The 16,306-nt window shown below is 42.8% G+C and overlaps 1 protein-coding gene across 1 annotated transcript in view; it reads left to right on the forward strand.

Annotated features, from left to right (window-relative positions):
* The window catches only part of GSAP (gamma-secretase activating protein), a 646,974-nt gene that overhangs the window by 373,662 nt on the left and 257,006 nt on the right, over positions 1-16,306 (forward strand). The window contains exons 16-17 of the mRNA XM_069229679.1: positions 3,998-4,221; positions 15,292-15,361. Coding sequence (XP_069085780.1) covers positions 3,998-4,221; positions 15,292-15,361 — 294 coding nt within the window. The remainder of the gene's footprint in view (positions 1-3,997; positions 4,222-15,291; positions 15,362-16,306) is intronic.

A 16,306-nucleotide genomic window follows, 5' to 3' on the forward strand; every position in this document is an offset into this window, starting at 1 on the left:
TGTTTGGTATCGGACACCTTGTATTAATAAACCCACACTGATTCCAGTGATACATTTATTAATAGATGCACCCACAGGGTACCTTAGAGGCAACCTCTGAAACTTGCTAGTCCTCTAGTGTGATGACTGACTGGTACAGTCCAATCTGCCACCACAGATTTCTGGTCCCTTGAAGGTGAGGGCCCACGCTGTCGGAGGCCAGAAACAATGCCTGCTCCAAAGGAGGGTGTTAGCATCTCCTCCAGCAGGATGGCTAGTGATTTAGCATACCAAGGCCGGGGACTTCAAAGTCTTTGCCGCCTTTGATATGTTACCCCAGCATCCCCCAGACCTACAGGATGCCACCCCCTGCCCTGAGGCTCAGTTGGCACCAGGACACACAGGAAATTAGCTATGCTAGGAGGCATGGAGTACACCAAGGTCAGACACACCTCTAAGGTGAGCTGCCAGATGTCCTCCACTCTAGGAAAAATTGTGCTATCTTGGTGGTAGCAGAATTAGGAACTCCGGGACAGGGTTATGACCACTTCCCATAAGAAGTGGTCATATAATGGGTGTAGTGACTCCCATTGGCTACTACCCTTCATTCCCCATAATGCCCCTAAATCTAGTATATATAGAGAGCTCCTGGCATCAGGAAAACAGATTTGTCTGCCTGGAGAAGAGAAAAGGACAAAGAAGAGCCCATGATGCGAGAACTAAGGAGCATCAACTGACTTGGTGCCAACCTTGTCAGCCTGCCTGCTCACCCTAACAGCAGCACGAACCCGGCATATCCAGAAAGCGATGTTACCTCCAAAAAGCTGTGGAGTGGTGACACACAACTTCAAGTCACCAGCAACATCTCCCTGGGAGCAGAAGAACTGCTTCGCTGCACATTTGCAGGCCCCAAAAGTACCAAAATTAACCGTTGCCAGCACGTCCCCACCGAACAAAGCCTCACTGCACACGAGCCCCCACATCCTGAATTACCATGAACCGACAGTGCCCCTGAGTCCCAGAGGCCCTCAAGTGCTGAACCCCATCTTGGGTTTAGCCAGACTGACAAAACACCGCCCCTACCCCCCCAAAACCACCCTCAAGCCCCCCCCCCCACTATACCCCTGCCCCTCCCTCCCCCCACCACGCCACGCCCAGGGACAACCTAAAGCCTGTGTCTGCAAAAAAACAGGAACCGCAAGAGCCTCTTGAACACCATGACCCAATGCCTGGAAACACTGCACCTGTGTCACACAGCCTGAGGTGAAGTGGACCAACAGTGCCCTCGGGCACCTGAAGCCATCCTCAGCTGAGCCCCCCTTTGGGTTTGGCTCCACTAGCCCCCCCAGTCCATACCTGTAACCTGTTTTCAGAGGCTACCACAAACTGCAAGTGCCTCCTGCAGTGCGACCCTGCCGTAGAAATCACCACTGCAGCTGAGCCCCCTAACCCGAGTTCCAGTGGACCAGCAGTGTCCCCACGTGCCTGAGCTTCTCAAGGACTGAGCCCCACTGTGGGTTCGCCCAGACTGGCCCCCCAGTCCCTGCTTGCAGCCTCTTTGTCACAGGACCATTTTCCCATTTAAATCAACTGGGCACCCAATGCTGAAAAGCACCTCTACATCTGGATGCCCCAGTGCCCCCCGAAGTGACCTTTTGGTGCTGCCTTGGACCTTGCCTCCGCACTTAACTTAACTCCAGAAGTTTGGGCCTGTAGGTCGCTACTAAGTACACATATGTAGTACATGTGTCTTTTCTCATAGGATAACATTACTGCATTAGTCAATACAAGTGTATTTTCTGTATTCTTCAAAACTGCTAACTAACTTACCCAATAACGAAGTTCTTGGTGTGAAAAAATATAAAAATAGGTATTATTTTTCTAAATTGGTGTGGATCTTCTTATTGAGTGTGGGTGTATGATTTATTAACTGTGTGTATGCAACACATGTCTAACACTCCTCTCTGATAAGTCTAAGGCTGCTCTACCGCTACCCTAGATAGAGCACCTTGCGATTGCTAGAGCAAGCCCCTGTCCACTTATAAGGGATACCTCGACTCTTTACACAGCAAACCTCTTTTTGGGATACTATATAAAGAGCCAGCTTCCTACAACTAGCAGCTGGTGTTCTTTCACACTGACACATTCCATAGTTATGCCCAAGATTACTTTGAAGTACGGTTTGCACAAGTACTTGCATACAGATGTTCTGTTCTCATGGTCGTTCTCAGAAGCCTACATCAGAGAATCATTTGGATTGAGACATGACATCTCTTCACTATATGCAGTAATACGTATTTTGGCTTTGGAATGCAAATCATCGGTGAAACTGAGTATCAATCGCATAGTGAGGCACTGTCTCCAGTGTTTTTTATTCCCAGCAAACTGAAACCTGTGGACAAAATTTATTGCCACTGGATGTGTGCATACATTTAGACTATGGATCCAAATGAAGTACGCTGACTATGTGCCACTGCCATGTTTATTTAATCTAACTGTTATTTGAATCACACTTCTGTGTTCAGTGCGCTTGGTACCTTTTCAGACCTGTAATTGTTTCTAGGTAGGCACCTAGAGGCTGGGCAAGCAGCTACAAGCTCTGAACTTTGGCTGGTAGTTCTACCCTTAATGCTGGCATCTGGGTATGCTGTGTCAAGGGCACTGTATTAGTTTAACTCCACGGTCATTAAATCCTTATTTAATTTTGTAGTAATGTATTATAGCTGCCTTTGTCTCGTTAGCTTCCGTCCCTAATTTCTTGTTTAGATGGGGTGAATGAAAAATAATTTTCTAGAACTGTTGTTTGTTGGCTTTCCTACTCTCTAAATTTCTCCTCAAAACTGAGCACATATTAGTGCCTTTGCATTCTAGCCTTCCAGTTGTGCTGTTAAATAGCTACCTCCTGTTTTGATCTGAAATCTAACTTACATTGATCTATAGAGGATCATGAGAAATATTCTTATTTTAGTACAGGGTAGTGAAAAGTATCCACGTGTCCTATTTTAATGTTTTGAGCTTTCAAGAGATTTTCTTTTAGCAATTTTATGACCCCGATGTAACTGGTTTCTAACATTTACCCTTAAAAGTGTTATTGTAAGCCAAGTTTTTGCAAGTATTTCCTCTTGTGTTTCTTTCACGCCGCTGGCAAATTCTGTGAACAACACTGCAGCATTTTCACAAGGGCGTTCTTATGTTACACAAGCAACTCATACTTTGACCATAATCGTGTTTTTTTTTGCAGTGGAATCCAAAGTGGATGGCTCAACAGAGAACTGTCTCTGTCTCTGTCTCTTCATGTTTTTAACTGCAGTTTCCCAAACCTCATCTTGCTAATACTAGGTAAAGAGATTGTGTGGCATTTCAGCAGGATACTTGATTGTGTTGCAGAAAATTGGTATTCTATCCACTCTATCAGTTTGTGGGATCTTCTTCTATCTTACACAGTATCAAGTACATAAGATTAAAAAAAAGGTTGAAACCAAATATGAGGATATCAGTGGGGTATGATTACGAATCTTGGGGCATTCTTTCATTTTTATTAGAAGATTGTTCCTTTTCTTTTTGGGGACATGCCTAAAAATGTAATCAGCTACGTTTTTGCCCGAGAACATTTTCCATTTGCTCCACCAAATATACAGGGGTAAATCAATCAACCAAGTGCTCCTCCTCTTTGTGCAAGATGAAACTCTGTAAAATCTGTGAAGAAAAACGTAGACTTTCGGGGACCCAATGCATTGCTGGGAATAGATTTTTTTCATCCTCTGTTACTTTAATCCATAAACACATTTTCTTTTGATAGGCTGGTTAGCTGAATTTCAGATTGACCTACTTACTATCAAAATGTGTATGCATAATGAAAATAGATGTTATGATTAAATAATGTTGAAATTCAGGTAGATGCTGGACCAGAATCCTAATAATTATACTATTCTTTGTTTTGATTCAAAAGAAACTATATAACATGCTCTCTTCCTTTATTCTTAGCTTCTTTCCTTCTTGTATTATTTATCCCTCATAGGTGATTATGCCAAAATAAATGCTTTGCCATATAAGCGTGGATGTGCACAATCCTTTCTAGAAGCTGGAGTGATAGACTTCTCTTCAGGAACAGTGTTTACTGCAAGCATAAACCAGTCATCTATCTTAAGCTTACTACAGAATTCTAAATGGGATTGTCTTCGTTTGGCATCAATGCATTGTGTGCTATTAAATGTTGAGGATGTGCAATTTTGGGAATCCCAGGTAAGCAAATTCATTTATCAGTAATAAAGTATTGATTGAACCTTTATGGGGTCTATTTTGCTTTTCTCTAACATCTGCTGATACCACCATCAACAGTGTTGTCTAATTAGACATGAATTTATCCCACAATTCGCAAAGTGTGTTTTGCCAAGTGCTTCCCCAGTTAATCCTGTGCTAGAACGAATTCATAAAAATATTTGCAACGTGTATTAAGAAATTATAATATTCACTTTGATAAGAGTGAATATCCTTTCATGTTCAAGTAATGCATGAACACAAGTTGCTATTCACCATTGGGGTTCAAAAGAAAGAAATGCTGTGTCTACAGTTATCTTAGGCCAGTATAACTCTGGTATCTCTGCACTGCAAACAACCCGCTTTGTATCTAGATCCAACTACCCTGACAATGTGCTTCTGTGTGAAGGAGACCAAAAGGCAACATTATTTTTGAAACTTTTAAGGCTGAAGTCAACTACCAGTTGTAGGGGCTGTTCTCTGGCCAGCCAGTTTGAAGATAGGGTTTCCATGCCGTTGTAAAATAATCAGACAAAAGGACCTCCACACACTAACCTAATCTGATACCCGTTGCCTAGAACTGGGATAGAGCCTCCTCTGATACTCTTTAAAAAAAAATATAACAAATGTTAAGCTGTTGGGGTCAGAGCTTACCTATGGAGGAACCATTGCAGTTATAGTGCTCAAATGTGTAATGTACAGAAAATAAATAGGAAGGAATCCTTGTATAGACACAAACTGTAGCAAGCCTTTATATATGTATTTGTTTCTTCTGTTTTGAAGTGTCTAATTTACATTTGTGTTTGCTTAAAAAAGCTTGAGCCACCAGAGTGGCCTGTAGTCAGTACTTCAGTTAGGCCCTGTACAGCCGGCACCCACTGTTTCCTGAATGATGCTTCTGCTATTGTGTTTAGGGGATTATTCAGCTCACAAGTAGAACTCAACTTGAAAGTCTTCTCTGACATTTAGTGCCTCAGTCAGACCTGGATGTCCAGCAACTACCTGAAGATCAACTTTACCAAAACAGAATTCTTGTCTTTTTGCACAAACAAGCCACAACTCACCCAAACCTGCCTCAGCGACATGAACCTTGATGGCTTCAAACCTCAACTTTCAACCAGTGCCTAGCCACAACGATTCACTCCGGACACCGATCTCAACCTCAAGGAGCATATTGCAAACAAAATAAAGATGGCCTGGCGCCAGCTGTCTCTGTTAAAAAAACAAAAACAAAAAAAAACAGTGCAGCTATTCAGAAGTGCTCAAGCCCTTGTACACTCACACATAAATGGAGGCAGTGCCCTACTGTGTGGTCCCTTGTTGCCACTACCACACCTCATGGATCCAGAGTCTGCATTGGCATTCTTTCATGCATCTACATGACATTGCACTTCTCATGAAATATGACCTTTTACCCCTATTGTAAAGGAACTTCACTGGCTCCCATTGCTGGCTTGCACTATCTTTATAACCAACTACATCAAGATCAGCACACCCACCTATCTGACAAGCGCACTAACTCTGGTGGCACCTGGCAAACCTGCAGCCAATACACCACCAGAATGGAGACAAAGAATTGTAGAAAAACTAAAAACGGGGTTACGAGCCATCTCCATTTATGTACCCATTATCTGGAACACCATTCTTGTGTTCATCGGACTGCTTGAACATTGCTCCATTATAGGAAGATGCTGAAGTTGAACCACTTTAAAGAAAACAACATTATAGTGCATTAACAATCCACTTCTGATCCCTAAAGCCAACAGCTTCTCCACTCTCTCACCGGCTGTGTTTTTCATTGTGTTCTTTAGCATAGGTTTGTGCTATACAAGCACCAATTATGTATGTACATACATGGGTCGCCAAAGTCATCTGATGCCTGGACTTGAACACCCAGGGACACTTCAGTCTTGAAATGTGATAGAGTACCATGTACCTATAGCTATTGTTTTTTTTATTCTTATTTTTTGGGCAGTTTTCAGAAACATACGATACACAGTAGTGCAAAAACTCTGTAAATGTCCATTTTATAACAAAGGTCGACAACTTAAGAAATGCTATAAGACCAAAACCTGCAATGTTAGCACTCAAAACACAACACATTATTATAGAAAGGTTTAGGCCAAAATGGGAGTACGAAGGAAGGGAGAGGCAAAGGAGAGGACCAACATGAAACCAATAGAGTACATTTACTTGGAAAATGCCTGTTTCCTCAGTGCTTGTTAGGGTCTCCCCAGCCTTGTTTCCGCTTTCACTGTTTGGGAACATCTGCTCAGTATTTGGGTGACTGTAGGGTCCCAGAGTGAGGCTTGAAGTCCTGCTGCTATAATTCTTTTAAATGATTTGAAGCTCTGCTCTTTTGTTCGGGTGTATCTGCGAAGGACGGGGAGCTGCTGATAACTCATTCCCTATGTTTGAAACCCTTTGATTCTTAGAGGTCACACGTGTGACAGTGTTTTATTGTATAGGCAAGATATTTTCAATAGAATGATACCAGCGCCTGGGGTTCTTCTCCATAAGTACTTTCTCCTATATGTTCTTTGTGGTTGCCTTCAATCAAATCCTCGTGTGTTCTGGAGCAGCAATCTCTGCTATGTTAGACCTTGGCCCATTCATACTTTCATCCTCATGAAACTCCTTACAGACAAGTGCCTACGCAAAGTAAACACTTTTCTTTTCACTAGAGTTCATAATATTGTACTCTTACAGTCGCATGTTGTGGGAGAAAAAAACCCTTGTCTTCACTTTGATGTTGACTGTACAGTAAGATCACTAAATGGTTAGTATGGTAAGAAAAACACTGTAGCCAGGTGTTTTGGTTTCAGATTCTCTTGTTTGGCATAAATCACAACTATAGATCGCGGCAGTCTTCTGCTCATTACAGCATTACAGGGATATATGTTGATCAGTATTTGCCAGAAAGATTAAATATGAAATCCCCCCCCCTTTAAGGCAAATATTCTTCATCAAGGTATCATTCCTGCTGCCAATTGAATTCTTGGAATTCTCCACGGTCCACTTGGCCTGTGGAGAAGAGTGGGAATTGTCCACTCCTCCAAGACCTGGAGCATCTCGTCTGGCACTACCTTTAGCTTTCCTTTTTTTCATATGATCTATTGGAAGGATGACTTCATAGGAGACCCCACACCTTTATTAGGAGGCTCCTCCCCTTTCTCCCACATGTCCTGGCCTATAATAGGTATATCAATTGGTCACCTATGTGGGCAAACTGGCATTTTGGATGTTTTATAACATTTTGCTGACTTCTGCCATTTCCATGTTTGGTGATCCATTTCTGTGTTTTGGATGTAGCAGACTGATAGGCTCCTTGTCCTCCACCTAAATCTGTGCAATTTGCAGAAATATAATAATAGATATTAGGACAAACTTGCAAGTGACTTAAAGAAGGTTGTACCCAGAGAGAAAAGGCATGCATAGTATGGGAACGGGACAAGAGGGTCATTTTAAAGGCCGAAGGATAAGTGTCAATCAGAAACTTTAAGTAAAGATCAGTTTTTAATGCTGGATTTTACTCATCCTGTGGATGCTTTTGGAGATAGCACGCAATTTGAGTATGCACGTCCTTGGAAGTAATGTGATTTTTAAGTGACGATAGTGCTGTATTTGGTACTTTTGATAGGCACTAGAACCGAGCGATGTTAGGCTGCTGCTAGACCGCCACTTCAGCAAAGACAACTGATCTGTCCAGGGGTTGGATCTTAAAATAATGGCTGGGTGTAAGCCTTAAAAGCATATTCTGCAAATGCCGGAGCAGATGTCTTCTCAAGTTTGGCTCACGGTATTACTTGCAAAGTAAACTGGGATCCATTTTGGACATCTCAGGTTTGACATGGCACATCATTGAGTGACGAGTACAGCTTCTTCAGACAGTGGAAGTGTATTGCTCTCACTGTGATGAAATTCAGTGAAAACATTGTGAAGGAGGGGATTGCTGATTTGACTTACTGAAGCATTGACCTTTCATACACAGTAGGGGTCCAGGGCGAAACTGAGGACTTGTTTATGAAAAGTGAAAGGGCCCTTTCGGTGAGGCCCAGCCTTCCATCTTTGATCACACTTTCAATTGGGCTGATGTCAGCCGGTGTAAAACCGAACATCTCCTTGTTCCTCTGTTGTGGGTGCTTTAGGAAAGGGGTGTATAATGTTGCAAGAGTATCACTGCAGATGTGTGGGAGGAGAAACCATCAAAAAACAGTTCTGGAGCAGGTACACTTTCTAAACATGCATCACCATTGTTTTAAAGCAATAACAAGCTGCAAGTGCTGGCACCCTCAGCAATAGTTTTTTTTTTTTTGTTAAAAGGATGGCTCCATTGTTAACTCGAATATTTTTAATTATTTTATATCAACATTAACATAAATATACTTCTTATTGAATCTGAATTTTATTGTACTTAATTTTCTGAGAAATTGAGCAAATTGATGGCTGTTGTTCCCGCACATTTTTATGGTCGAGCCTGAGGGAGCATGCGCTAGCACATGCATCTCACTAGTAAGACTGTTGTTATCTAAAAAGGTTGTGGAGCCCGCCAGTTCTATACCATGTGTTTGTTTGCCTGGCACTCTTCTTTAAAGCATTGTAATTAGTCACTGCAGGCCTAGCATCTTTTCTGTTCCTGTCCATGGAGCAGGTACCAATCACTGATTGATTGAACTTAATCATCATCTGCCCGTCATCTCCTCCAAACGTGATTGAGGTACTTCTTTTTAACTTCTAGGGCCATGCAAACAGAAGGTGTGTGGCCAGCAAAAACAATCCCTGCAGTACAAACAAAATTTTCTGTATTGAAGTCTCTTACTTTGCTCTTCATTTCTGACTTTGCTCTCATATTTTGTTTAGTTTTTGCTTGTGGGATCTGTTGTCAAAAGATGATAATCATCTTGTTCTAAATATTAAAAAGTGACATTGTTTCTTGCTTATGTGTAATTTTCGAAATTATGCTTTGACACATAATTGTGCAGTACACCCCAGTCTACCCCACCCCAAATCCAATCCCCCCCACTTTAATCCAAACCAATCCATTCCACAACAGTCCACCCCCACTTAGACCAGTCCACCCCACTCCACCCCAGACCACACCACTCAGCCAAAAACACTCAAATCCACCACACTCTAATCCTCCCAACCCAGACCACTCCAATCTGCCCCACTCCAATCCCAAACAGTCTGCCCCACACCAGTGCAAAACAGTCTGGCCCACCCCTGTCTAGATCAGTCTGCCCCACTGCAATCTGCCCCACTCCAATCCAAAACGGTCTGCCCCACTGCAATCTGCACCACTCCTATCCAAAACAATCTGTACCAGTCTAATCCAAAACAATCTCCCCACTCCAATTTACCCACTCCAATCCAAACAAAATCTACCATACTCCTGTCCAAAACATTCTGCCTCACACAATCCAAAACAATCTGCCCCCCTCCAATTTAAAATAATCTGCCTACTCCGATCTAAAAATAAATATGCCCGAGTCAGTCTATTAAAAAACACTTCCCCACTCCAATCCAAAACAATCGTCCCCACTCCAGTCTGCACCCTCCAATCTGCCCCACTCCAAACTAAAACAATCTACCCCACTCTAATCCAAAACAATCTGCCCCACTCCAATCCACCTCTGTTCAGTCCACCCCACTCACTCTAATCCAGTCCACCCAACTGTGATTCATCCACTCCAAGGCCAATCCATCCCACTCCATTCCAATCGACCCCACTCCAATACACCCCACCTCAGTGCAATCCACCCCACTCCAGTCCACTACACTCCAATCCATTCTAATCTAATCCATTCAACCTCAATTGAAGGCACGCCAATCCAATCCACCCTCATTTCAATCCACCCACTCCAATTCAATCCATCAGATCCAGTCTGTCACACTCCAATACAATCCAAACTACCGTAATCCGTCCACTGTACCCTAATCCACCCCAGTCCACCCCACTGGACCACAATGTACCAGTCTACCCTGCTCTACCCCAGCCCACCCTGCTCTAGTCCAATCTATTGTAATCCATCCCTCCAATTCACCACACTCTAAACCACCCCATTCCAATCCAGTCCACCCCACCCCAGTCCGATCAGTCCAGTTCAATCCACCCACCCCAATCCAAACTATTGTTCATCACTCCAATTCACCCCAATCCAGTCCTCTTACCCCATTTCAATCCACCAGTCCAGTTTACATCATTCAGTCCACCCACTACAGTCAACCCCCATTGTACTCCTCCCCACTCTACCACTATCCACCCACTCTACTCCAGTCAAATCCACCCCACTCTACTCTTCTCCAGTCCAAACCACCAGACTACCGCAGTCCACTCCAACTCACTCTACTCTATTCTACCGCACTCCACTCTACACAACTCCACTCTGACACTGCAGTCTATGACACTCTGTCAACGAACCACTGAACTCTACTCCCTGCTACTCAACTCTGCATCACTCCACTCCATTTACTCCACTCTATATACTCTAGTTCAACAAATCCACTCTACAACACAACTCCCCCACTCCACTGTGACACTCCACGCCACTAACTTTTAACTATGCTGACTAGCAGCCACACTGGTGTACAATGTGGCAAAAATGCATTGCCACACCAGTTGCTCTTGTATAGGCGATACCTATTGGCTTTGCTAATGGTTGTTTAAATATGCTGCACTGCTTGTTGTCTACAAAGAGCACTGCACATTTAGATTTTTAATTAATTGTTTCACATTGAATGAGGGCCTCCAACAATCTGAAATGAGTTAGCATACGTCAGTTGTGGTCTTTAGTGCTCTCAGGCTGCAAGCCTGAAACCGCCATAGCTCCCGCAAATATGATCATTTAAGTCTGCGGCAAGTAAGTGGAACTTGCCCTTCTATGTTTGCAAATTTATGTAGCGTGAACTCCAAACCCTTTACAGGAACACTAGTTAAATGACACAAGGGCGCGTTCTGTGTTTTTTTGGCACGGGTTGAAAAAGTGATTTCGCAGAATCACAGTATGTCGAACCAATACTGAGCGGAACCTGGTTCCCAGTTTCAAAGTCTGCAGCTGTGGCCGTACCGCCACACCCTCTGCCCTTCACTTAACATCCACTCAATCTAGTGTCCGTGCTTCAAATGGAAGTATAGAAGTGCAGATATCACTAGTTAGAGAACCTGTTTGCTCCGTGGAAGTGCAGGTACTCTCCCATTAAATGAATTGCAGCAGTGCTGCGAAGTGCAGGTACTCTTCCTTTAAATTTAAAGAACTGCAAGTATTCACTGGTTAGTGTTAACTTTTTATGGAAAACAAAATATATCATGACCTGTATCTGCGATTCAGAAGTGCCTGTGAGACCCGAATTGGCTCTCAGCGGCTATCGCATGTGGCGTTGGCGCAGGGGGAAGCTTGGCTATGGCTAAGGCCCATAAACGCTCGTGGGTGGCATCTGGAACACCTCAAAACCTTTATTCTCCCAGCAGGACATGCATCACATTCATGGTTGGTCATTTTGGTTGGGATAGACCAAACCGGTCCACAAGCATGCAGTTTAACGATTCCGCAGTGTGCCTTGGCTGCAGGCATTGGGCCAGGGAAGTCCTACTGGGATTTGAAGAGCAGTGCCCACAACGAAGCAAGCTGCTGCTTCCAGTAATATGTAGGTGGATGAGTGAGTGACTGTGCAAGTTGTGACATCATTCTCATTTACCCACATCAGCATCCTGAAAGTCTCGCTGCTGTCATTAATCCACATATTAAGAAGTAGCATTTACCTAGAACGTCATTATTTGGAGAAAACCAGCTAAGAAACTATGCTCTAGAAGTGCACACAGATGCCAACATCTTCAAAAAGACTTTGAATGCCATGCATGAGATGCTGTGCAATTCTAGCCTCGGTGCTGCGTCTGTATAATAAGGCCCACCACTGAATTTGTGGGTGATGAGCTGCAATGTACTTACTTGGACTGGACCATTCTTGCACTCCATTAGTTTCTGCACCTGGGGTTTACAATGGGCCCCACAGTGTGTGTGTGTGTGTGTGTGTGTGTGTGTGTGTGTGTGTGTGTGTGTGTGTGTGTCTCGCTCTCGCTCGCTCGCCTCAGGACCTGGGTATACTTAAACATAAAATAATTGGTCCTGTGAGACTCAATGCAGTAGTCCCATGGGGTACACATATATATATGTATATATATATTACAATGCAATGGATCATATATGTGTGCAGAAACACATTTATTGTATACTTTCATCCAAAGGTGCCAATCAGTATATTAAAATGTGCTGATGGCGCAGTGCTCATAAGTGCAGTAGTACAATGTTAAAACACAAGGAGAGAAAGAGAGGAAAAAGCTTCAAACCACACGCCCTCCCTAAAAAATCAATAATCACAAATGGTGTTGTGGCCACTACACCACTTGTGATTATTGTAGTACAATTGTTAGCATGTGGGTATCTATGAATCCAACATAACTGTCCAGCATAAGATGCTGCTCCAAAGACTAAAACTGTCACAAATTATCTTCACAAAAATGTTTACATTTCAACCCATGATGCTACATATCTTATCAGGGCCAGACCTCTAACTGACCATGCACCTAAAATTAAACATGTGAGTGTGTCCATTATCCCCATGGGTTTCTTATTGCTTTGCACTACCTAATAGTCTGAATGGGATAGCACATATCTCAAAGGCATATGTGATTGGCCCATAATGATGTCTCATATCAAAGCAGCCAAATGTATCTTTGTCATACAATGAACACGTGTCACCTAGTATCGTATACTAAAGTGTGATCTAAAAAAAGATGAAAAGAGAATCACCAGATAACGCGTAGACAACAGCAGTCAAGCAGGAGCTAAATCCAGATGCCAGTACCACAAAAATAAACAAGGCACCACCCATCTATGTAAAGTACCAAAACATTCTATTAATAGAGATACCACATTACAAGTGAAAGTACTGGTGAACCACACTATGATACATCATTAGTTATGGTGCAGTTCACTTCACAGGCCTATATTTGGACTAAGCAGCCCATGCTAGGAACTCCATATCTCCCACGGTGTGACACAACCTAATAGTCTAAGTGAGATAGAACATACCTCCCAAGTTGAATGTGATTTGCCTATAATGAGGTCCCAGATCAAGGTTTCCAAATTCATCTCTCCAACACAATGAACACGTGAGTCACCGAGTATCAAATGTATATAGTGTGACCTAGTAGAGAGACATAAAGCAGATCACCAGATAATGTTTGTGCAATCATCAGGCAATCCAGGAGTCAATACCACCATTGTGTTTAGGGAACCACCCATCTATTTTATGTACCAAAATATTCTAATAGTAGAGGTACCACATCACAATTTAAAGTACTGGTGTACCCTTCTATGGTACATCATTAGTTATAGTGCAATTCAACACACTCTAGTTGAACCAAGCATCTCATGCTAAGGACCCACATCTCATGCTGCACCACAAAGGTCTGAAACACGTATCCAATTGTTGCAGATTAAGGAATCCACCATAGAGACGCTTAAAGCTAGAGTAGTGCAATTCACTTCTAAGCGGTAACTCCTGCCGACTACACACGCTGCCAAATCGCCGCTTTTCTCCATTTGCAGTATTGAGTAGAGTGTCCGAGTGCAGTGGTGTTGAGTGGAGTCCAGTTGCAGAGAGAGCAATGGCATAGAGTACATTGATGTAGAGTGAAATGGTGCAGAGTGGCGTAGAGTGCAGTGGCTTATAGTAGATTGTTTCAGAGTAGAGTGAAGTAGAGTGGAGTGGTGCAGGGTAGAAGGCAGTTGCGAAGAGTGCGGTGGCGTAGAGTGCGGTGGCGTAGAGTGCGGTGGCGTAGAGTGCGGTGGCGTAGAGTGCGGTGGCGTAGAGTGCAGTGGCGCAAAGTGCAGTGGCATGGTGTGGTGTACAGTGGAGTGGTGCAGAATTCTCTGCACCACTCCACGCCACTATACTCGAGTTGAGTGGCGTAGAGCGGAGTATGCATGGTATGGTATCGCATTGCCATTACAGACAGCACATTTTCAATTGAAATGACAATTATGATTTCACTGATATGTAGTTTTACTAATAAAATTATACAGTGCACGAACAGAAATGTGTGGAAATATCATAGTGTAACGATTTGATCACATTAAAGTATGTGTTTGCAGCACACTGCAGAAATAACAAAAATGGGCTTCATTGGTGTTCCTAATTCTGAAATATTCTGAAATACTTACACGGTTCATTTAAATGTTGTTGTGTGCTAGAAAAAAACAACTCTTTCCTACCCCAAGTATCCAGCAAGATTGTCGCATAAATCCTCTTACTTTGAGGTCATAGAAAGAAAAGTAAACAAGTGCCCTTGGAAGACAGCGCTTGACGCCTGACCTCTGTCTTTGAATGCACAGCAAATGTGACAAGATAAGAACAAGATTTAAAGGCCTGTTTACAGAAAGGAAGTCAGTGGAAGAATACATTAAACATAGGTTAGTCAACGGGAGGGACAAACTGAACCTGAAGAGCCTAAAGCAAATAAAGCCAGCTGATTGTAAGCCAGATAACGTGAGTTGCAAACCATAAAGGCAATAGTAATCAACGGGTGGAATGCATTCCTAGGTCAACTTTGTGAAAGTCCCCAAAATGTCTTTAGCAAACCAGACAGCTGTGCTGTCTGGGAGGCAGCAACGTAAAAAAAAAAGATTTGTCATGAGGTGAGAGTTCCATTGTGGTCAGATGGCTTGTCTGTCTTCTTTCTGAATGCTGATTTGTCCCTCAGAGCTTAAGGAGTCTGAGAAAGTATACTTCTGAAAATTGTAAGACCATTTTGAAAAATGTATTGTTTGTTTTCTTGAGCAAAAAGTCACTTAAAACTGGCTGTGCTGGGTTTATAGTGAATTGTTATGAATACACCCCCCACTAGTGTATGAATAAGCAATGAGTATACATTTAGAAGCAAAAATGTAGCCACTTGTGAACGTATTTTCTTTACAAACATTGAAAAATGTGAAAGGATTTCACATATGCTATCACCTTAAGATCTACATTTTATTCTGTACCCCTGAAATTCAGGTGGCTGAGTGGATTTGTGATAATCCGTCCCTGTGCCACACTTTTGATCCCATACAGGAATTCATAATTGGTAAGTTTCAATTATTTCTTATGCTTTGTCTGTTTTGTCTTTTTGTTCGTCTGAAAAGCAGACTGTTAAATGCACTTTTTTAAAGTCTATCATAGATGTGCCAAAGCCTCAGGCTCCCTTGTTAACCTTCAGTGTTCCAGTGCCTGGTTCGGGCAGTAAAATCCTCCGAATATATAATTGGTAGTAGATAGAAGAGTATTATGTTTAGAAGATCGGTGTGTAAATTTGAGGGCTTTAGCGAGGTTAACTTGAGCTATGGCAATTACACAAGATTGCCTTTGATTGAAATGTGTGCACATACATAGTAATTATGTTTTTGAATACATCTTTTTTTGGGAGGGAAGGGGTAGATATGAGACTTGTTTTGCCCCCGATAGGCATTGGAGGATGAGAGTGCTCTATTAAAACTCTCCCAGTGTGATTGTATAACTTCGCTATAAAGAGTAACCGCATATATCCCCTCTCTTTTTGTACAGTCTTCTTTATTTTGAAAAGCAATGACTGGTTCAGAGATACAGTAAAACCGCTATATCAAACCGAGTAGTCCTTAGCTTTTCTTTTGAAACACAAGACAGTTGTCTACCTATGCCGTATTGGTTTGGTGAGGGAGAGCTGTCATATTGATATCAAAACCAGTGCTTAATTTGTAAATAAAAATGTGCCGGTGCCCATAGCCCCCCTCTTAAGCACGCGGCTGCTGCAATTAAATGTGGTAACACGGAATACTGGGGCAGCGTAAACCTGAAGCCATCTCGGGCCTTTTCAATCCATATAAAGCCACTCCCTGCCCCTTCAGCTCACTCTTGCAGCTTTCTACTTTCTCACTTTGTGACGCTTTTTCGTTTTTCACGCCCTCCGTCTTTCCCATATGTGTCTTTTGTTCGCAACAAATGCTTGAGGCAGAACAATAAGCCCCGGCCCTCAAAAATAAGTGCTGGTGCTCAG

Source organism: Pleurodeles waltl, chromosome 4_1 (assembly GCF_031143425.1).
Source record: "Pleurodeles waltl isolate 20211129_DDA chromosome 4_1, aPleWal1.hap1.20221129, whole genome shotgun sequence".
Lineage (NCBI taxonomy): Eukaryota > Metazoa > Chordata > Amphibia > Caudata > Salamandridae > Pleurodeles > Pleurodeles waltl.